This window comes from Schistocerca americana, chromosome 10 (genome assembly GCF_021461395.2).
Source record: "Schistocerca americana isolate TAMUIC-IGC-003095 chromosome 10, iqSchAmer2.1, whole genome shotgun sequence".
In the NCBI taxonomy this organism is placed as follows: Eukaryota; Metazoa; Arthropoda; class Insecta; order Orthoptera; family Acrididae; genus Schistocerca; species Schistocerca americana.
Window position 1 is genome coordinate 167,666,581 of NC_060128.1, and position 24,628 is coordinate 167,691,208.

Genomic DNA, 24,628 nt, shown 5'->3' on the forward strand with positions numbered 1-24,628 from the left:
TGTGTGAACCAGTTCATCAGTAACCACAGATGGGCGTCCACTTCGTTCTTCATCGTGCACTTGATCACGTCCTTCACTGAATAGTCTGACCCATCTTCTAACCATTGAATCACTCATAGCATTTTGTCCGTAAACCTCGCACATTTGCTGTTGAAATTCCTTTGGTTTAACTTTCTTTGCATTTAGATCTGATTTCACACGCAGCGGCATTTTCAATTACGGCTGACATTATAAAGAAGCACTACAAAGCACACGTCGGCAGCAGCGATCTGAAAAATGGCGTACATGTCTTCTCCTTGGGTCAGAGTAACAGCCACGCATGCTCGGAACTGCGATCGTAGCGCTGCCGCGGATAGAAATAGAATATTGTTAAATAAACAGGATATGTGAAAAAAGTTGTAATGGTGGGTCCTCCCTTCCACGTTTTCCTTAATTCGAGCGATTAGCACATCTCAGGTAGCGCTACACTGTTCATTCATTAACCAAAACCAGTCGCTACGCAGTCTATACAGACGGTATCAGTTGACATCAGGACCGTGACGACAGTCTTTTGTTACCATTTCGTCTACCTCAATTAATCACTGGCTTGTGCGAAAAACTGAGTCAACATCCCTCTCTAATGAGAGGGATGTTGAGCTCAGATTGAGAATAAGATAGGTAGATATACCTTTTGCCATGCACTTCACAGATTACAGACATAGATTCAGGAGTGAACGCAGTTATCAAATAGAAGAAATACGAGATACACCAACGAAATGTACATTTACCATGTTGCATACCACATGGTAGAATCTTTGGTCGAAAGCTGACCGTAAGTGGGGAGTCCTGAATGGTGCGTGAAACTTACCGAGGATGGTCTTCTTGCTGACGACCTTGATGATGGGGCTGATGGCGATGTAGCTGACAGCAAAGCCCGCGCCCGTGATGAGCGTATTCTGGAAGCTCACTGGGTTCACTGTGGCGACGCACACCTCCAGTGCTGGAGGCAGTTCCAGGGAAGCAGCCCCAGTGGTGACGTCCCCGACCCAGCTGGTCAGGTTGCTCACCATCGCGTCCGGCACGGTGGTAGTCCAGTTGGCTCCAGGCTCTGCGCTCAGGAGCTCTACTGTCCAGTTGCTGACTATCACATCCTCAGCTGCTGTGTAGCTCTCCATCACACTGAAATTTATTTATTATTCTCCTCATAATATTAACTAAAAAGGCTCTTATTCTAATTTTCGAGAAAACACTCTTATATAGTTTTCTTTGTTTTCCCAAAATATCACAAATAGCATACCCAAAAATTGATGACTGCCGGGAAGATTGTGTATGAGTAACCTGTGGGAGTAGTTCGTATTGATGGTGACAAATCAAGAAAATTCCCAAGGAAGAAAGGCGGTAATCTCTAACCCATATTCTTTAACGACCTTTAGATAAAATAATAAAGATATGCAAGTGTTGAACAGAGCTCCTCGATGGTGAGTGTTCATCGGAGGTGAGGCTATCATCTGGAGTGCCCCAGGGAAGTGTGGTACGTCTGCTGTTGTTTTCTATCTACATAAATGATCTTTTGGATAAGGTGGATAGTAATGTGCGGCTGTTTGCTGATGATCCTGTGGTGTACGGGAAGGTGTCGTCGTTGAGTGACTGTAGGAGGATACAAGATGACTTGGACAGGATCTGTGATTGGTGTAAAGAATGGCAGCTAACTCTAAATATAGATAAATCTCAATTAATGCAGATGAATAGGAAAAAAGAATACTATAATGTTTGAATACTTCATTAGTGGTGTAGCGCTTGACACAGTCACGTCGATTAAATATTTGGGCGTAACGTTGCAGAGCGATATGAAGTGGGACAAGCATGTAATGGCAGTTGTGGGGAAGGCGGATAGTCGTCTTCGGTTCATTGGTAGAATTTTGAGAAGATGTGGTTCATCTGTAAAGGAGACTGCTTATAAAACATTAACACGACCTATTCTTGAGTACTGCTCGAGCGTTTGGGATCCCTATCAGGTCGGATTGAGGGAGGACATAGAAGCGATTCAGAGGCGGGCTGCTAGATTTGTTACTGGTAGGTTTGATCATCACGCGAGTGTTGCGGGAATGCTTCAGGAACTCGGGTGGGAGTCTCTAGAGGAAAGGAGGCATTCTTTTCGTGAATCGCTACTGAGGAGATTTAGAGAACCAGCATTTGAGGCTGACTGTAGTACAATTTTACTGCCGCCAACTTATATTTCACGGAAAGACCACAAAGATAAGAGAGATTAGGGGTCGTACAGAGGCATATAGGCAGTCATTTTTCCCTCGTTCTGTTTGGGAGTGGAACAGGGAGAGAAGATGCTAGTTGTGATACGAGGTACCCTCCACCACCCACCGTATGGTAGATTGCAGAGTATGTATGTAGAAGTAGATGCAACAGAAGAAGCTTCGAATGTGGATAATGAGCTAAAGCTGCTCTATGCTGGAAATATAGCTGTAGTGTAACTTCCCATTTCGTTGGGAACTGCCAAGGGACACTCTTAGGATCTTCCGAAAAATGGAAGATATTCATGTGAATATAGAGAGGAGAACTATACTACTGGTCATTAAAATTGCTACACCACGAAGATGACGTGCTACAGACGCGAAATTTAACCGACAGGAAGAATATGCTGTGATATGCAAATGATTAGCTTTTCAGAGGATTCACACAAGGTTGGCGCCGGTGGCGACGCCTACAACGTGCTGACATGAGGAAAGTTTCCAACCGATTTCTCATACACAAACAGCAGTTGACCAGCTTTGCCTGGTGAAACGTTGTTGTGATGTCTCTTGTAAGGAGGAGAAATGCGTACCATCACGTTTCCGACTTTGATAAAGGTCGGATTGTACCCTATCGCGAATGCGGTTTATCGTATCGCGACATCGCTGCTCGCGTTGGTCGAGATCCAATGACTGTTAGCAGAATATGGAATCGGTGGGTTCAGGAGGGTAATACGGAACGCCGTGCTGGATCCCAACGGCGTCGTATCACTAGCAGTCGAGATGACAGGCATCTTATCCGCATGGTTGTAACGGATCGTGCAGCCACGTCTCGATCCCTGAGTCAACAGATGGGGCCGTTTACAAGACAACAACCGTCTGCACGAATAGTTCGACGACGTTTACAGCAGCATGGACTATCAGTTCGGAGACCATGGCTGCGCTTACCCTTGACGCTGCATCACAGACAGGAGCGCCTGCGATGGTGTACTCAACGACGAACCTGGGTGCACAAATGGCAAAACGTCATTTTTTCGGGTGAATTCAGGTTCTGTTTACAGCACCGTGATGATCGCATCCGTGTTTGGCGACATCGCGGTGAACGCACATTGGAAACGTGTATTCGTCATCGCCATACTGGCGTATCACCCAGCGTGATGGTATGGGTTGCCATTGGTTACACGACTCGGTCACCTCTTGTTCCCACTGACGGCACATTGAACAGTGGACGTTACATTTCAGATATGTTACGACCCGTGGCTCTACCCTTCATTCTATCCCTGCAAATACAATTCAGCAGGATAATGCACGACCACATGTTGCAGGTCCTGTACAGACCTTTCTGAATACAGAAAATGTTCGACTGCTGCACTGGCCAGCACATTCTCCACAACTCTCACCAATTGAAAATGTTTGGTCAATGGTGACCGAACAACTAGCTAGTCACAATACGCCAGTCACTACTCTTGATGAACTGTGTTACCGTGTTGAAGCTGCATGGGCAGCTGTGCCTGTACACGCCATCCAAGCTCTGTTTGACTCAATGCCCTGGCGTATCAAGGCCGTTATTACGGCCAGAGGTGGTTTTTCTGGGAACTGATTTCTCAGGATCTATGCACCCAAATTGCGCGAAAATTTAATCACATGTCAGTTACAGTATAATATATTGGTCCAATGAATCCCGTTTATCATCTGCATTTCTTCTTGGTGTAGCAATTTTAATGGCCAGTAGTGTATTATTTTAAGTTAATTGAGCTACAGTAGAGCAAAACCCTGTTGCCACGCTTCCGTTTGTGCAGAGCCAAGAATAAAGGTAGGAGCTGTAGCTCCTGTGAGCATTTGCCGAGGTGGGCATACTATCCTATGCAGCCACTGATGGAAGGTGTTATGGTGGCCCGCCAAGGAATAACCAAAGAGTCTGCATTAGCAACGAACGTTATGTAAAAAGTAATTTAATGGACTTACTGTACTGTATACGGACCAGAGAGAAGGAGGAACCTTATGCTCATTGTAAAGTACATTGTGTTAATGGTTAATCTGACAATATGTGGTTGGAGTGATGGAACTCTGACTTTGATGCTTTACATTGTTTAGGGAGGGAAATAAACTCTTTTTCCAGCTAATTAATGAAATCTTCAGGGAAGAGGATCCGAGCACAGTGAAGAAGATTATTAACTGGAACAGAATAGCAGGATCAGCTCTATAAAATAAATTTACAGGCGGCTGTAGTATCCAGAAGATATTAACAAACAAATCGAATCTAAAAAAGAGTCTTGTGCTATTCGGGGAGGATGTATGTATGTGGTAGGTTTGGCATCTCCCTGTGGACGCTTGGTACGTGGTGGCTGGCACTCCAAAAAGACTTTGGTGGGTTTGAGTGGAATGGTATGAGGAAACTGAAAAGAAAAGAAGTGATAACGAATAAACACAAAAGAAAAGTAATGTGAGCTTCAAAACATGACAGACAAGAAGAAAAACTCAATACACTCTTAAAAAAGTGGACAGTTTTGAACATCTTCACGTCATACTAAGTAACTAATGCAAGTATAGAACAAGAGCTACTAAACAGAACTAAGAAAGAGATAAGTATGAATATTAAAATGTGTATTTAGATTGCATTTAAGGTACCAAAAAATGGTTCAAATGGCTCTGAGCACTATGGGACTTAACATCTATGGTCATCAGTCCCCTAGAACTTAGAACTACTTAAACCTAACTAACCTTAGGACAGCACACAACACCCAGCCATCACGAGGCAGAGAAAATCCCTGACCCCGCCGGGAATCGAACCCGGGAACCCGGGGGTGGGAAGCGAGAACGCTACCGCACGACCACGAGATGCGGGCTTAAGGTACCAGTTACAGTGCATGGTATGGACAGATCAGCACTACAAAAGAAATATGTACGTAGGATTATTGCCACATAAAAGAAGTTTATGAGGAGAGCAGTAGGAAAAACCAGGAAATATGGAGCTAAAAATGAAATGACTCGAAAAAAACTGAGCAAAATAAAGCAATGAATGTGTTGGTTGAGGAGCATCAGTTGTTATCAATCAGCCCCCATACGGTTCAGACTGGACCCCATCCTATTTTAATCTGTTCCCAAAACTTAAAGAACACCTTTGAGGACTTCATTTTCGTAGTCATGAAGTGGTGCAAGCAGAGGTGGTGGAACTTTGTTCATGGACAAGACGACTATGTCGAGAAATATACACTCCTGGAAATGGAAAAAAGAACACATTCACACCGGTGTGTCAGACCCACCATACTTGCTCCGGACACTGCGAGAGGGCTGTACAAGCAATGATCACACGCACGGCACAGCGGACACACCAAGAACCGCGGTGTTGGCCGTCGAATGGCGCTAGCTGCGCAGCATTTGTGCACCGCCGCCGTCAGTGTCAGCCAGTTTGCCGTGGCATATGGAGCTCCATCGCAGTCTTTAACACTGGTAGCATGCCGCGACAGCGTGGACGTGAACCGTATGTGCAGTTGACGGACTTTGAGCGAGGGCGTATAGTGGGCATGCGGGAGGCCGGGTGGACGTACCGCCGAATTGCTCAACACGTAGGGCGTGAGGTCTCCACAGTACATCGATGTTGTCGCCAGTGGTCGGCGGAAGGTGCACGTGCCCGTCGACCTGGGACCAGACCGCAGCGACGCACGGATGCACGCCAAGACCGTAGGATCCTGCGCAGTGCCGTAGGGGACCGCACCGCCACTTCCCAGCAAATTAGGGACACTGTTGCTCCTGGGGTATCGGCGAGGACCATTCGCAACCGTCTCCATGAAGCTGGGCTACGGTCCCGCACACCGTTAGGCCGTCTTCCGCTCACGCCCCAACATCGTGCAGCCCGCCTCCAGTGGTGTCGCGACAGGCGTGAATGGAGGGACGAATGGAGACGTGTCGTCTTCAGCGATGAGAGTCGCTTCTGCCTTGGTGCCAATGATGGTCGTATGTGTGTTTGGCGCCGTATAGGTGAGCGCCACAATCAGGACTGCATACGACCGAGGCACACAGGGCCAACACCCGGCATCATGGTGTGGGGAGCGATCTTCTACACTGGCCGTACACCACTGGTGATCGTCGAGGGGACACTGAATAGTGCACGGTACATCCAAACCGTCATCGAACCCATCGTTCTACCATTCCTAGACCGGCAAGGGAACTTGCTGTTCCAACAGGACAATGCACGTCCGCATGTATCCCGTGCCACCCAACGTGCTCTAGAAGGTGTAAGTCAACTACCCTGGCCAGCAAGATCTCCGGATCTGTCCCCCATTGAGCATGTTTGGGACTGGATGAAGCGTCGTCTCACGCGGTCTGCACGTCCAGCACGAACGCTGGTCCAACTGAGGCGCCAGGTGGAAATGGCATGGCAAGCCGTTCCACAGGACTACATCCAGCATCTCTACGATCGTCTCCATGGGAGAATAGCAGCCTGCATTGCTGCGAAAGGTGGATATACACTGTACTAGTGCCGACATTGTGCATGCTCTGTTGCCTGTGTCTATGTGCCTGTGGTTCTGTCAGTGTGATCAAGTGATGTATCTGACCCCAGGAATGTGTCAATAAAGTTTCCCCTTCCTGGGACAATGAATTCACGGTGTTCTTATTTCAATTTCCAGGAGTGTATGTAGACAAGAAGAAAAAATATATGGAATGTTAATACAGTTTGCTTTATTTACAAAGCTTTAAAAATCTTCACGTAAGAAATTCTAAGCTATTTCTTTTAGCAAGCCGTCATAACATTATTACATTGTAACGACAGAACTGCTGAAATGAGCCGGCCGGGGTGGCCGAGCGGTTCTAGGAGCTTCATTCTGGAACTGCGCGACCGCTATGGTCGCAGGTTCGAATCCTGCCTTGGGCATGGATGTGTGTGATGTCCTTAGGTTAGTTAGGTTTAAGTAGTTCTGAGTTCTAAGGAACTGATGACCTCAAAACTTAAGTCCCATAGTGCTCAGAGCCATTTTTTTGCTGAAATGAATTTGATGAATTTTGGTGTGGAATTAGCCTGACGCCTCAGAAAAGACATACGTTGTCTGTGTATTGAACTGGGGACCTAGAAACGACGGAGAGGCTTCGTCCTGCCGTAGCCTACAACAATGGTCCACAACCCCACAACAGGCCATAGAAGTCCACCCACCCCAGAGCCGCTCCACACCGAGCCCAGGGTTATTGTGGGGTTCGGTCCCCAGTGGACAACCCCCCCCCCCCCCGACCACCTCCCCCCCCCCCAGAAACGTGTCTCACTTGAGATGAGTGTAACCCCAAATATTTGCGTGGTAGTAATTGTGGTGTATGCGTACACATGGAGACAGTGTTTGCGCAGCAATCGCCGACATAGTGTAACTGAGGCGGAATAAGTGCAACCAGCCCACATTCGCCGATGCAGACGCGCAACCACCTTAAAAACCATCCACAGGCTGGCCGGCACACCAGACCTCGACACTAATCCGCTGAGCGGATTGGTGCTGGGGACAGGCACGCCTTCCCGCTCAGGATGCACTGCGTTAGACTGCGTGGCTAGCCGTGTGGGCAAGACATAGCGTAGTTTAAAAAAAAAAAAAAAAAAAAAAAAAAAAAAACGCACTCCGAAGAGAGTGATGTAGGGAACAGAACATCTTTTTTCACATTAGTGAACATAGACCCTGCTAAAAAGTTATTACATTTGTTGCATAATGTACATATCGTAAAATGTAAACCTACTTCAGTAGCATGATGCATAGATGCACGCTCCTGCTGCACATGCCATGTCATGTCATTGTGTGTTGGGGCAGCTGGGATGGGGGTGCAATAGTGAGCTATGCGTAGCTGAACGGGCAGAAAAGTGAGGGTATCTGACGTTATAGCACATACTACACTACTGGCCATTAAAATTGCTACACCAAGAAGTAATGCAGATGATAAACGGGTATTCATTGGACAAATATATTATACTAGAACTCACATTGGATTACATTTTCATGCAATTCGGGTGCATAGATCCTGTGAAATCAGTACCCAGAAAAACCACCTCTGGCCGTAATAACGGCCTTGATATGCCTGGGCATTGAGTCAAACAGAGCTTGGATGGCGTGTACAGGTACAGCTCCCCATGCAGCTTCAACACGATACCACAGTTCTTCAAGAGTAGTGACTGGCGTATTGTGACTAGCCAGTTGTTCGGTCACCATTGACCAAACGTTTTCAATTGGTGAGAGATGTGGAGAATGTGCTGGCCAGTGCAGCAGTCCAACATTTTCTGTATTCAAAATGGTCTGTACAGGACCTGCAAAATGCGGTCGTGCATTATCCTGCTGAATTGTATTTGCAGGGATAGAATGAAGGGTAGAGCCACGGGTCGTAACACATCTCAAATGTAACGTCCATTGTTCAAAGTGCCGTCAATGCGAACAAGAGGTGACCAAGACGTGTAACCAATGGCACCCCATACCATCACGCCGGGTAATACGCCAGTATGGCGATGACGAATACACGTTTCCAATGTGCGTTCACCGCGATGTCGTCAAACACGGATGCGACCATCATGATGCTGTAAAAAGAACCTGGATTCATCCGAAAAAATGACGTTTTGCCATTCGTGCACCCAGGTTCGTCGTTGAGTACACCGTCGCAGGCGCTCCTGTCTGTGAGGCAGCGTTAAGGGTAACCGCAGCCACAGTCTTCGTGCTGATAGTCCATGCTGCTGCAAACGTCGTCGAACTGTTCGTGCAGATGGCGGTTGTCTTGCAAACGTCCCCATCTGTTGACTCAGCGATCGAGACGTGGCTGCACGATCCGTTACAGCCATGCGGATAAGACTACTGCCATCTCGACTGCTAGTGATACGACGCCGTTGGGATCCAGCACGGCGTTCCGTATTACGTTCCTGAACCCACCGATTCCATATTCTGCTAACAGTCATTGGATCTCGACCAACGCGAGCAGCGATGTCGCGATACGATAAACTGCAATCGCGATAGGCTACAACCCGACCTTTATCAAAGTCGGAAACGTGATGGTCCGCATTTCGCCTCCTTACACGAGGCATCACAACAACGTTTCACCAGGCAACGCTGGTCAACTGCTGTTTGTGTATGAGAAATCGATTGGAAACTATCCTCATATCAGCACGTTGTAGGTGTTGCCACCGGCGCCAACTTTGTGTGAATGCTCTGAAAAGCTAATCATTTGCATATCACAGCATCTTCTTTCTGTGGCGTCTGTAGCACATCATCTTCGTGGTGTAGCAATTTTAATGGCCGGTAGTGTAGGATTTTTTTAAGAGTTTTATTTCTATGTGCTGCCAGGCAGTGGAGGCCAGTCCAGCCGGTGTGCTGATCGAGTAAGCCATTCGACGGTATTGTTGGCATTATGTCAAACAATCCCAGCCAGAAGGGCTTGCTGTACTGGGACATCGTTGACGAAGAATGAGGTAATGTTTTGTAACTCGGGCACTTGCTACCACGAAACTCCCACACCGTGAATTCAACAGGGCTGAGCAACCCGTGCTTGAGCGGTACAGAGAACTAGGAAAATCTGACGTGACAAGCAGAATGAAGCAAACGTACTCATCTCACTCTAGTATGACTCTGACAGAAGCGTAGATATAAGAGTATTTTATTTATTTTTTATTTTGCGTATGGCAATACAGCGACAATATTTTAATTAAGTACAACAATATGTAAATGAAATATATAAAAAAACAATGTGTAAATAGTACATGTGTAAAAAACAAGCATTAGTACCAAAAGGATAAAGTACAAACACTCAAGACAAAATAACTACACGTTAAAAGCTTGGCAAGTCTGAGTAGAAACTGATTCATATGTTTAAAGCTCAATATCTAGATTGCACAGCCAATCCAAAGGAGAGCGTTTCACATATATAAACTCAGAGACAGGTGCGGCGTATCTTCTTAACGGGCATTCCTCAATAATATGGCGGGCGTTCTGTTCTGGTGCTCCATAGTCACAGGCTGGTGAGTCGCATAGGCCCCACTTGCACTTATATGCATGAAATCTTGCATGGCCCGTTCTGATACGGTTTAATTTAGTCCAGGTGCTTCTCTTCAGGTCAAAGCCCGGTAATTCCAGAGTAGGATCTTGGATACCTTGTTTATTAATTCCAGAATCATTCCAAAAGTGCCGCCATTGCTCCTTGATGTCAGGTTGATGTTCTTGTGTATTAACCCATATAGGCTTCCGTGACTTCAAGCGGGTCGATAGTATTTCGTTCAAAACATCATGGATTGGTAGATTCTGTGTGTAATCTGAGTCATGAGTTTTTGACCACTCTCTTGCTGCTGCTTCTCGCTTTCTCAATTGTGGAGGTTGGATATTGCTTAGAGTATGCATCCAAGGGACTGGGGTGGATTTAATAGTACCCGTTATTCTCCTCATACACTCGTTCAACTGGACGTCGATTTTCTTAGTATGAGTGCTCGAATGCCAGACAGCAGAGTAATATTCCGCAACAGGATATACCAGGGCTATTGCGGCAGTACGTAAGGTGGATGCTTGAGCTCCTCAAGTCGAACCAGCCAATTTTCTCAGGATGTTGTTGCGACTCTTTAGCTTTTGGCTTACGTTTTCTAGATGTTTTTTGTAAGTCAGGGAGCGGTCTAGTGTTATGCCAAGGTATTTGGGGTTGACGTTGTGTTTGACTCTTTGTTCACAGAAGTTTGCATTCAGTTCCTGGTGGGCGATTTTATTGTTCAAGTGGAAAGCACACACCTCAGTATTGGTTGGATTAGGGCAGAGTCGCCATTTTTTATAACAGGAATTCAACGACTCCAGATCTTCTGTGAGTACGTTCGCTCCTTCCCCAAGTGTTTTACTTTGTACAACTAGTGTCAAATCATCGGCGTAGAGTATAAATAATCGAGATTAGGGGCTCAAAGCAGCCGCTCGTGCTGCCATTCCGTCTGCGTCTTGAACTGGAGAGAATGGTAAGCAATTGAATTTCAGAAAAATCACGATTCACCATTGGTGATGGAAATCGGTCGCCAATTTGCCATTGATTAATTCATCGAGTTTCGGCATGAGGCACACAATACCTGAGGCGTGGCAGCTGCGAGACTTGGGAAAGTTTCACCAACATGGGGAGATGGCGTCTAGCTGGCCTCTGCCCTCTGACTGACTTCGGCTGCTGGACTGCAGGCTGCCTACGATTCAGCTGTGGGAGGCGCAACCTCGTGGCCTCCTAGCTGCCTGGACGTCTTTGGCCACTGTCCTGATCTAAGAATGTGGGGTGATGGTGGCATTGCTGCTAGGCATCAGGGCATCTGGCATAGGCTATTGCACTTATACGCATGATTGGAGACAACGAGATGTGCGGCTGGTCCTTAGCTGACAACTCTGAAGGATCTGGGTGGTCCAGGCTTGCTCGAGGAAAGGAGGCGTTCTTTTCGTGAATCGCGGTTGTTAGCATCCGACTTAGCAAATGAATCGACTACATTTACTTCTGGTACGATGGACGTCGAAAAATTATGGGCAAATTTTAAACACATTATAAATCACGCATTGGACAAGTGCGTGCCGTAAAAGTGGGTTACGGACTGGAAAGACCCCACCGTGGTTTAGCAGCGCAATTCGGAGAATACTCAGGAAGCAAAGACAGTTGCACTCGCGGTACAAGAAAGATCGGGAGAATGAGGACAGGCAAAAGTTAGTAGAGATTCGTGCTGCTGTAAAAAGAGCGATGCGCGAAGCATACAACCACTACCACCGTCATACCTTAGCAAAAGATCTTGCTGAAAACCCAAGGAAATTCTGGTCTTACGTAAAATCGGTAAGCGGGTCGAAGGCTTCCGTCCAGTCACTCACTGATCAGTCTGGCCTGGCAACGGAAGACAGCAAAACGAAAGCTCAAATTTTAAATTTAGCATTTGAGAAATCTTTCACGCAGGAGGATCGTAAAAACATACCGCCGCTTGAGTCTCGTACAGATACCCCTATGGAGGACATAGTGATAAACATCCCTGGGGTTGTGAAGCAGCTGAATGGGTTAAAAATAAATAAATCGCCAGATCCTGATGGGATTCCAATTCGGTTTTACAGAGAGTGCTCTACTGCATTGGCTCCTTAGTTATTGAATCTCTTGCCCAACGTAAAGTCCCGAGCGACTGGAAAAAAAGCGCAAGTGACGCCTGTATATAAGAAGGGTAGAAGGACGGATCCTCAAAATTACATCGGTTTGTTGCAGGATTCTCGAACATATTCTCAGTTCGAATATAATGAATTTCCTTGAGACAGAGAAGTTTCTGCCGGCCGAAGAGGCCGTGCGGTTCTAGGCGCGGCAGTTTGGAACCGCGAGACCGCTACGGTCGCAGGTTCGAATCCTGCCTCGGGCATGGATGTGTGTGATGTCCTTAGGTTAGTTAGGTTTAACTAGTTCTAAGTTCTAGGGGACTAATGACCTCAGAAGTTGAGTCCCATAGTGCTCAGAGCCATTTAGAGAAGTTTCTGTCCATGCATCAGCACGGCTTTAGAAAGCATTGCTCCTGCGAAACGCAACTAGCCCTTTTTCCACATGATATCTTGCGAACCATCGATGAAGGGTATCAGACGGATGCCATATTCCTTGACTTCCGGAAAGCGTTTGACTCGGTGCCCCACTGCGGACTCCTAACTAAGGTACAAGCATATGGGATTGGTTCCCAAGTATTTGAGGGGCTCGAAGACTTCTTAAGTAATAGAACCCAGTACGTCGTCCTCGATGGTGAGTGTTCATCGGAGGTGAGGGTATCATCTGGAGTGCCCCAGGGAAGTGTGGTAGGTCCGCTGTTGTTTTCTATCTACATAAATGATCTTTTGGATAGGGTGAATAGCAATGTGCGGCTGTTTGCTGATGATGCTGTGGTGTACGGGAAGGTGTCGTCGTTGAGTGACTGTAGGAGGATACAAGATGACTTGGACAGCATTTGTGATTGGTGTAAAGAATGGCAGCTAACTCTAAATATAGATAAATGTAAATTAATGCGGGTGAATAACAAAAAGAATCTCGTAATGTTTGAATACTCCATTAGTAGTGTAGCGCTTGACACAGTCACGTCGATTAAATATTTGGGCGTAACATTGCAGAGCGATATGAAGTGGGACAAGCATGTAATGGCAGTTGTGGGGAAGGCAGATAGTCGTCTTCGGTTCATTGGTAGAATTTTGGGAAGATGTGGTTCATCTGTAAAGGAGACCGCTTATAAAACACTAATACGACCTATTCTTGAGTACTGCTCGAGCGTTTGGGACCCCTAACAGGTCGGATTGAGGGAGGACATAGAAGCAATTCAGAGGTGGGCTGCTAGATTTGTTACTGGTAGGTTTGATCATCACGCGGGTGTTACGGAAATGCTTCAGGAACTCGGGTGGGAGTCTCTAGAGGAAAGGAGGCATTCATTTCGTGAATCGCTACTGAGGAGATTTAGAGAACCAGCATTTGAGGCTGACTGCAGTACAATTTTACTGCCGCCAACTTATATTTCGCGGAAAGACCACAAAGATAAGATAAGAGAGATTAGGGGTCGTACAGAGGCATATAGGCAGTCATTTTTCCCTCGTTCTGTTTGGGAGTGGAAAGGGAGAGAAGATGCTAGGTGTGGTACGAGGTACCCTCCGCCACGCACCGTATGGTGAATTGTGAATATGTGTGTAGATGTCGATCTGGTGGTGCACAGGCACTGCAGCAGCTGCTACCACGGCTGAGGACAACAGGCGTCACTGGGTGTGACTTAGGCATTGTTGCATTGTGACGTCAGCTGTGTTTACACACACAGTGTGCCTTGAGACCAGCCAGGGCACCCTATAAGGCTGCTTGATTAAACATCTATCAATGCTATCACTGTTTCACTGCACGCACTCCCTCAACATTTCTCTCGCCCATCATGAGGCATATTGGCCCAGAAAGGCGAGTGCCGAAGGAGCATAAAACACGATTCCTCTGCAAAGGCCAACTGTCGCCAGTCAGTGGATATCCAGTTGTGGTATTGCTGTGCAAATTCCAGCCTTCATCATCGAAGAATAGCTGTCAGCATGGTTGCATGAACCAGGTACCTGCTGCTGAGATCCATACAAAGCAACGGTTGCTGAACGGTCATTGAGGAGACACTGTTGGCATCCCCTAGGTTCATCTGGATGGCACTTGCTCAACAGTTGCGTATCTATTCGCACACACACATCTCCACAGCCGTCATTCACCTGTCGTGACCCGCCAATTTCCTTGAACCCAGTTTTGGATAGTGCCATTTTGCCATGCATGGTATTCTTTAACTGTGGTGGCACGTGAACACTTAGAAACCAAGCCATTTCGAAACATCTCCAACCTCGGCCAAAACGTCAACGAAGATGCCCTTCTGGACATCAGAGAAGCCGGCCGGAGTGGCCGAGCGGTCCTAGGCGCTACAGTCTGAAACCGCGCGACCGCTACGGTCGCAGGTTCCAATCTAGCCTTGATCATACAGGATGTTTCCAAAATGACCGGTATATTTGAAACGGCAATACAAACTAAACGAGCAGCGATAGAAATACACCGTTTGTTGCAATATGATTGGGACAACAGTACATTTTCAGGCAGACAAACTTTCTAAATTACAATAGTTACAATTGTCAACAACAGATGGCGCTGCGGTCTGGGAAACTCTATAGTACGATATTTTCCACATATCCACCATGCGTAGCAATAATATGGCGTAGTCTCTGAATGAAATTACCCGAAACCTTTGACAACGTGTCTGGCGGAATGGCTTCACATGCAGATGAGATGTACTGCTTCAGCTGTTCAATTGTTTCTGGATTCTGGCGGTACACCTGGTCTTTCACGTGTCCCCACAGAAAGAAGTCACAGAGGTTCATGTCTGGCGAATAGGGAGGCCAATCCACGCCGCCTCCTGTATGTTTCGGATAGCCCAAAGCAATCACACGATCATCGAAATATTCATTCAGGAAATTAAAGACGTCGGCCGTGCGATGTGGCAGGGCACCATCTTGCATAAACCACGAGGTGTTCGCAGTGTCGTCTAAGGCAGTTTCTACCGCCACAAATTCACGAAGATTGTCCAGATAGCGTGATGCAGTAATCGTTTCGGATCTGAAAAATGGGCCAATGATTCCTTTGGAAGAAATGGCGGCCCAGACCAGTACTTTTTGAGGATGCAGGGACGATGGGACTGCAACATGGGGCTTTTCGGTTCCCCATATGCGCCAGTTCTGTTTATTGACGAAGCCGTCCAGGTAAAAATAAGCTTCGTCAGTAAACCAAATGCTGCCCACATCCATATCGCCGTCATCAATCCTGTGCACTATATCGTTAGCGAATGTCTCTCATGCAGCAATGGTAGCGGCGCTGAGGGGTTGCCGCGTTTGAATTTTGTATGGATAGAGGTGTAAACTCTGGCGCATGAGACGATACGTGGACGTTGGCGTCATTTGGACCGCAGCTGCAACACGGCGAACGGAAACCCGAGGCCGCTGTTGGATCACCTGCTGCACTAGCTGCGCATTGCCCTCTGTGGTTGCCGTACGCGGTCGCCCTACCTTTCCAGCACGTTCATCCGTCACGTTCCCAGTCCATTGAAATTTTTCAAACAGATCCTTTATTGTATCGCTTTTCGGTCCTTTGGTTACATTAAACCTCCGTTGAAAACTTCGTCTTGTTGCAACAACACTGTGTTCTAGGCGGTGGAATTCCAACACCAGAAAAATCCTCTGTTCTAAGGAATAAACCATGTTGTCTACAGCACACTTGCACGTTGTGAACAGCACACGCTTACAGCAGAAAGACGACGTACAGAATGGTGCACTGACAGACTGCGTTGTCTTCTATATCTTTCACATCACTTGCAGCGCCATCTGTTGTTGAAAATTGTAACTACTGTAATTTCGAAAGTTTGTCTGCCTGAAAATGTACTGTTGTCCCAAGCATATTGCAACAAACGGTGTATTTCTATCGCTGCTCGTTTAGTTTTTATTGCCGTTTCAAATATACCGGTCATTTTTGAAACACCCTGTATATGTGTGTGATGTCCTTAGGTTGGTTAGGTTTAAGTAGTTATAAGTTCTAGGGGACTGATGACCTCAGCAGTTAAGTCGCATAGTGCTCAGAGCCATTTGAACCATTTTTGAACATCAGAGAAATCGCTGCATTTCTGCATTACATCAACAACTGCACTGTTTTCCACACAGTCCACCTGACTCCGTTTATTGACCCTCCACTGCTATTTTTGCCATCTGTGAGTGGTTATTGTACATTAAGAGCAAATTTATGTGGTGGTCATGTCAGTGTGACTGGACTGTGTAGGTCGAACAAGGGATATTGAATGTATCCAGAGAAGGGCAGCATGAATGTTAACAGGTTCGTTTGGCTTTCAGAGATGCTGGAAGAACTGAACTGACATGTGCTTGAGGATTCAGTTATCCCACAAAAGCCAACTTATAACCAGTTCTACGTGTATACTCTAGGAATTAGTAAAACTCCCTACATATCTCTCTCCTAGCGACCATAAAAATGAGATTAAACTAATTACAGTACGCACAGAGGCATTTAAACAGCAACTCACCGAGTAATGCACAGTATTGATTTAGATACCGAAAATAATGAAAATGCTGAAACGCACCTTTGTTATGGGGTTAAAAGATTTAATATGGGGACAGGCTTCCGTACACAATGGCTAATTAATGAAGTGTGATTGTACCATACCAACTGCCAATGACCAATGACCTCAGCAGTTTGGTCCCATAGGAACTTACCACCACCAACTGTTAATTTAGAGCTGGTGTGGGACTGTAAATCTCTCTTACATGACCTGCGCTTGGTCTTTTTCGTACTTACCATTTTTCAGTGCACATCGATTTGGCTGAAATTTGGATAGTTATTCGCAGAAGCTAAATTATTAACATTGTTATTACAAATGTTACTCACAACTTTTAAAAGATACAACACTGTGTTTTAGTTTACGACATCTGTAGAGCTGCTCAAATAATGTAGTCTATATAAAACAGTCATTCCAGAATGAATTTTCACTCTGCACCGGTATGTACGCTGATATGAAACTGAGAGGGGAATGGAGTCAGAAGCAATGGAATCAAAAGACAGAGCACATAGTGGAAATGAAAAATACAGAGAGTGGAGACCATACATAGATTGGGGAGGGGGGGAGGGAGGTTTTGACCCTTCCAGACCTGCGAACTATAACACATAGGTATAGGGGAGGTCGTATTTTGGAGCAAAATTTTAAATACATATGTGTAGGGGTAAAAGTAAGTTGAACCTCCCAGAATTTTTGATCTCCCAAGATATGGTGGAGGCAGTGGCATTGAGAGTGAAAGACAAAAAGAGACAGGGTATGTGGGAGAGGAAACAGTGGCAGTGGGATACACTGCGAATAAATGGGAGAAAATGGAGACTGTGGGTAAAAGACATATAGACGGGGAGATGCTGAGTATGAAAGCAGAGACTGGGTAAAAGAATTTACAACAAAGTGCGGATTGTTCGCTTGCCAAAATATTTGTTAAGCAAGACGAAATCGGTAGTGAGTGAGGTAACTGGTTCCCCACGTTTCTGTCGAAGTCTTTTAAAGAGGAATATTCGCAGTTTTTGTGCTCCAGCAGAAGTATTTTTCCAGTGGTAATTGATTACTTGGGTAACTTATAGCCAAATTGGGTAGGATATAAAATGCAGACTGGTAACAGCTAGAAAAGTTTTTGTATAAAGGTGATGTTTGACAGCATCTATTACAGGTGTGTTAGCAAGTCTTTTTAAAAGTTTCTCAGGAGTGTAGCCTTATATGGGAGGCCAACGGTTCATATGAATAGAGAAGTAGAGAATACAAGCGTTTGAAATGCGGTGCTACAGAAGGTTGCTAAAGATTTGATAGTTAGAAGAGAACGAAGAAGTTCAGTATCGAATTCGAGAAGGAAAGAAGTTTATGGCCCAACTTGACTAAAAATGGGTTCAACTGATAATTCACATTGTGAGAGATGAAGAAATAGCCCACTTGATGGTAGAGAGAAGTGTATGGGACAAAACTTGTAGAAGGAGCCCAAGGTTTGACTGTGGGTGTCAAGTTCAAATGTATATACTTTGCAGTATCTATTTAGAGATGAAGAGACTTGCACAGGGCAGGGGAGAACTGCATCAAGCCAATATTCAGACTGATGACTACAATGTCGAGGAGATTTATGGAATGCCTCAGTGGGACACTAACAGATGAGAGCCGAGCAGACACCCAACAGCTCCACTAGGGATGGCTTCTGAGCTCCTGCCTTCACCCTACGCATCGCACGCTGAGCTTACCTGGAGTAGTTGGCCTGGAGCAGTTCCACAGTGACTGGTGGTGGCAGCTGGCCCGCCAGCACGGCGATGACGTCACACACAGTGGCAGGGTGGTTGGGGTAGGCCTCACTGTACTGGCCCATGCGGTTCAGCAACTCTGGCAGCCAGATAAGGAAGCCGTTGGAACTGCAGGATAGTGCACAGGTGAGAAATGATTCGTGAATGAGTACCTGCTTGTTTCTAGCTCACACTTTTCACAACTTTCTTTTATGAAGAATGGGTCAATATGAGCAGCCAGCCATGAATTATGAACTCGAAAAAATGAAAATTGTGTAATGAATCTCTTGTTTATTTGGGTGGTACACATCTGTAGTGCTGGTATGCAGTGATATCCCTGCACATTGCAAGTGGAACTGAAACCAAACACAGCAGACAAAGTTAAATTGCTGAGGCGAGAGGCTATGGTCGAAGTATTAAAGTATTCCTTGATGTTTTGTCTTTGACTGCGAGAGATGCCTTCAGAGTAAAACAGTGACTAGACTGTTTTACCTCTGAAGAGGTCTCCCGCAGTTAAAGATGAAATGTCAGAGAATATTATACCTTTATACGTGTTATACGTGAATCATGGCCTCTTAGCCTGGAAGTTTCACCAGATAAATATAACTTACTAAATCAGGAGGCACAGTCGCTACTCTGAAAAAGATTCTGGTTCCTAACCTATATTAAACACCTTGTGTTGTGGTAGCTTAATATTTACTTATGAAACTTCCTGGCAGATTAAAACTGTGTGCCCGACCGAGACTCGAACTCGGGACCTTTGCCTTTTGCGGGCAAGTGCTCTACCATCTGAGCTACCGAAGCACGACTCACGCCCGGTCCTCACAGCTTCACTTCTGCCAGTACCTCGTCTCCTACCTTCCAAACTTTACAGGAGCTCTCCTGCAAACCATGCAGAACTAGCACTCCTGAAAGAAAGGATATTGTGGAGACACGGCTTAGCCACAGCCTGGGGGATGTTTCCAGAATGAGATTTTCACTCTGCAGCGGAGTGTGCGCTGATATGAGACTTACTGGCAGATTAAAACTGTGAGCCCGACCGAGACTCGAACTCGGGACCTTTGCCTTTCGCGGGCAAGTGCTCTACCATCTGAGCTATCCCAGGCTGTGGCTAAGCCGTGTCTCCACAATATCCTTTCTTTCAGGAGTGCTAGTTCTGCATGGTTCGCAGGAGAGCTCCTGTAAAGTTTGGAAGGTAGGAGACGAGGTACTGGCAGAACTGAAGCTGTGAGGACGGGGCGTGAGTCGTGCTTCGGTAGCTCAGATGGAAGAGCACTTGCCCGCGAAAGGCAAAGGTCCCGAGTTCGAGTCTCGGTCGTGCACACAGTTTTAATCTTCCAGGAAGTCTCATATCAGCGCATACTCCGCTGCAGAGTGAAAATCTCATTCTGGTAATATTTACTTGATTATAATGGTATTTTTGAAGCAAAAAGAGACAGTATTACATTTTCGTGCCCACAGGCAACAATGTGAAAACGGAAACTCTGATGCAGAATAGAAAGGACTGCCAGGAACCGCAGATTTGTCTGTCTCTGCCTTCGTTCCAAACAGAACATTGTCTCGACTCAACATCATACAAATTTAAAAATCGCTGACATTCAGTTCTTGTGTGATCACTGTACCGGAATGTTGCACCTAAAGATCTCGCCGAAGAATTCTCTCAACACTTTGCTCCAACCATTGCACAGCAGCTGCAGCTGTAGATTTTGATGCAAAGCGCTCTGAATTTGGTTCAGGTGAATCTCTCGCATCAGCTACATTTCTCAGTTCTGTGATGATGAAGGAACAGTCAGAAGATTTAAGTTTAAATGCAAACCTGTTTGCCTGTCGATTGGAGCCAAAGTGTGAACCATTTTGTGATGTGAGATTGCATCGTTACATCATGTGCAAATCTGACACAAAGCGAACACTGCAACAGTATCAGCCAATAGCCATTTCAACAAACTCCTCGGAACTGAAACGATGACCCTTCCAAGGCCAAGGTGTGGCTGCCAGAGAAAATCGTATGTGTACGTCTGATCAGTGTTATTGCTCGCGTCACGGTATTCCCTGTTATGCATAGCTGTGACACTTGAAGATTGGAAAGATTGGGGACATTATTGTGCTCCAACAAGAATATATGTACCGGCAGAAGTAGAGGTGTGAGGACTGGGCGTGAGTCGTGCTTGGGTAGCTCAGTTGGTAGAGCACTTGCCCATGAAATGCAAAGGTCCCGAGTTCGAGTCTCGGCCCGGCACACAGTTTTAATCTGCCAGGAAGTTTCAAGAATATATGTGTTTAACGTCCAAAACTGTTGCTGGTAGACAGGGGCTATTAGCAGGAACCTGTGCTTACAGATCCAGTGTTCACCATATGATATGAACGGTTCAATTCAGGATGGGAAGTTGTAGGGCCGAGATACTCCATTCTTCTGGTGTGCTGGGCACTAAGAAATGATTGAGTCTTGCGTTTTCTTCTGGCAGTGTCAATGTAGATGTACATGGAAGACCCTCAAGGACCACGCTCATTGATATATGCGGATACTGAGTGAATGTAGTGTTAGTGATTCTCTAGTCATGGTTATCGGCGATCAGAAGGGCTACCTGAGACCCCTTCTGTTTTCACTCTACAGGCTGTAACTGCCAATGTTTAGAGATAAGTAGTGTTTGCACCATCCACGCTAGGGTAGAGCCACGCACTGGCGACGAGTACATACTCCTACTGAACAGCTTCATCCATTTGAACTGTACAGGATTACATTGTGGGCCTGCAGGAAGATGGATGGACGTATTGATTGGCTACAGCACATGTTGGGCACAATGTATAGGTGGCGTATCGTTGCTTTCAACAGTGGTCTGTGGAACACATCAACACCTGTACACAAGGCTCTGGATGACAGACACAGGTCAGGATTGATGCCAACAGCAATGGCCAACTGAACATCAGACGAGTAAGAAATACTGGCAAATGTGTCACTTGCTGTGTAATCATAACCATTAAGTGCTGTCTGGTAGCAGGACTCTGATCACACATTCCTCTGGCCAGCCTGTATGCAACAGGACTCTAATCATGCATTCCTCTGGCCAGCCTATATGCAACAGGACTCTGATCACACATTCCTCTGGCCAGCCTATATGCAACAGGACTCTGATCATGCATTCCTCTGGCCAGCCTATATGCAACAGGACTCTGATCATGCATTCCTCTGGCCAGCCTATATGCAACAGGACTCTGATCATGCATTCCTCTGGCCAGCCTATATGCAACAGGACTCTGATCATGCATTCCTCTGGCCAGCCTATATGCCACAGGACTCTGATCATGCATTCCTCTGGCCAGCCTATATGCAACAGGACTCTGATCATGCATTCCTCTGGCCAGCCTATATGCAACAGGACTCTGATCATGCATTCCTCTGGCCAGCCTATATGCCACAGGACTCTGATCATGCATTCCTCTGGCCAGCCTATATGCAACAGGACTCTGATCATGCATTCCTCTGGCCAGCCTATATGCAACAGGACTCTGATCATGCATTCCTCTGGCCAGCCTATATGCAACAGGACTCTGATCATGCATTCCTCTGGCCAGCCTATATGCAACAGGACTCTGATCATGCATTCCTCTGGCCAGCCTATATGCAACAGGACTCTGATCATGCATTCCTCTGGCCAGCCTATATGCAACAGGACTCTGATCATGCATTCCTCTGGCCAGGCTATATGCCACAGGACTCTGATCATGCATTCCTCTGGCCAGCCTATATGCAACAGGACTCTGATCATGCATTCCTCTGGCCAGCCTATATGCCACAGGACTCTGATCATGCATTCCTCTGGCCAGCCTATATGCAACAGGACTCTGATCATGCATTCCTCTGGCCAGCCTATATGCAACAGGACTCTGATCATGCATTCCTCTGGCCAGCCTATATGCAACAGGACTCTGATCATGCATTCCTCTGGCCAGCCTATATGCAACAGGACTCTGATCATGCATTCCTCTGGCCAGCCTATATGCCACAGGACTCTGATCATGCATTCCTCTGGCCAGCCTATATGCAACAGGACTCTGATCATGCATTCCTCTGGCCAGCCTATATGCAACAGGACTCTGATCATGCATTCCTCTGGCCAGCCTATATGCAACAGGACTCTGATCATGCATTCCTCTGGCCAGCCTATATGCAACAGGACTCTGATCATGCATTCCTCTGGCCAGCCTATATGCCACAGGACTCTGATCATGCATTCCTCTGGCCAGCCTATATGCAACAGGACTCTGATCATGCATTCCTCTGGCCAGCCTATATGCAACAGGACTCTGATCATGCATTCCTCTGGCCAGCCTATATGCAACAGGACTCTGATCATGCATTCCTCTGGCCAGCCTATATGCCACAGGACTCTGATCATGCATTCCTCTGGCCAGCCTATATGCAACAGGACTCTGATCATGCATTCCTCTGGCCAGCCTATATGCAACAGGACTCTGATCATGCATTCCTCTGGCCAGCCTATATGCAACAGGACTCTGATCATGCATTCCTCTGGCCAGCCTATATGCCACAGGACTCTGATCATGCATTCCTCTGGCCAGCCTATATGCAACAGGACTCTGATCATGCATTCCTCTGGCCAGCCTATATGCAACAGGACTCTGATCATGCATTCCTCTGGCCAGCCTATATGCAACAGGACTCTGATCATGCATTCCTCTGGCCAGCCTATATGCCACAGGACTCTGATCATGCATTCCTCTGGCCAGCCTATATGCAACAGGACTCTGATCATGCATTCCTCTGGCCAGCCTATATGCAACAGGACTCTGATCATGCATTCCTCTGGCCAGCCTATATGCAACAGGACTCTGATCATGCATTCCTCTGGCCAGCCTATATGCCACAGGACTCTGATCATGCATTCCTCTGGCCAGCCTATATGCAACAGGACTCTGATCATGCATTCCTCTGGCCAGCCTATATGCAACAGGACTCTGATCATGCATTCCTCTGGCCAGCCTATATGCAACAGGACTCTGATCATGCATTCCTCTGGCCAGCCTATATGCAACAGGACTCTGATCATGCATTCCTCTGGCCAGCCTATATGCCACAGGACTCTGATCATGCATTCCTCTGGCCAGCCTATATGCAACAGGACTCTGATCATGCATTCCTCTGGCCAGCCTATATGCAACAGGACTCTGATCATGCATTCCTCTGGCCAGCCTATATGCAACAGGACTCTGATCATGCATTCCTCTCGCCAGCCTATATGCCACAGGACTCTGATCATGCATTCCTCTGGCCAGCCTATATGCAACAGGACTCTGATCATGCATTCCTCTGGCCAGCCTATATGCAACAGGACTCTGATCATGCATTCCTCTGGCCAGCCTATATGCAACAGGACTCTGATCATGCATTCCTCTGGCCAGCCTATATGCAACAGGACTCTGATCATGCATTCCTCTGGCCAGCCTATATGCCACAGGACTCTGATCATGCATTCCTCTGGCCAGCCTATATGCAACAGGACTCTGATCATGCATTCCTCTGGCCAGCCTATATGCAACAGGACTCTGATCATGCATTCCTCTGGCCAGCCTATATGCAACAGGACTCTGATCATGCATTCCTCTGGCCAGCCTATATGCAACAGGACTCTGATCATGCATTCCTCTGGCCAGCCTATATGCAACAGGACTCTGATCATGCATTCCTCTGGCCAGCCTATATGCCACAGGACTCTGATCATGCATTCCTCTGGCCAGCCTATATGCAACAGGACTCTGATCATGCATTCCTCTGGCCAGCCTATATGCAACAGGACTCTGATCATGCATTCCTCTGGCCAGCCTATATGGAACAGGACTCTGATCACGCATTCCTCTGGCCAGCCTATATGCAACAGGACTCTGATCACGCATTCCTCTGGCCAGCCTATATGCCACAGGACTCTGATCATGCATTCCTCTGGCCAGCCTATATGCAACAGGACTCTGATCATGCATTCCTCTGGCCAGCCTATATGCAACAGGACTCTGATCATGCATTCCTCTGGCCAGCCTATATGCAACAGGACTCTGATCATGCATTCCTCTGGCCATCCTATATG

General features: G+C 46.7%; 1 protein-coding gene across 1 annotated transcript in view; it reads right to left on the reverse strand.

The window, feature by feature from the left end:
* LOC124552340 (synaptic vesicle glycoprotein 2A-like) overlaps positions 1–24,628 on the reverse strand; it is a 150,373-nt gene that overhangs the window by 14,853 nt on the left and 110,892 nt on the right. Inside the window, exons 9-10 of the mRNA XM_047126610.1 lie at positions 18,495–18,659; positions 848–1,158 (exon numbers count right to left, since the gene is read on the reverse strand). Of these exons, the coding sequence (XP_046982566.1) occupies positions 848–1,158; positions 18,495–18,659 (476 nt within the window). The remainder of the gene's footprint in view (positions 1–847; positions 1,159–18,494; positions 18,660–24,628) is intronic.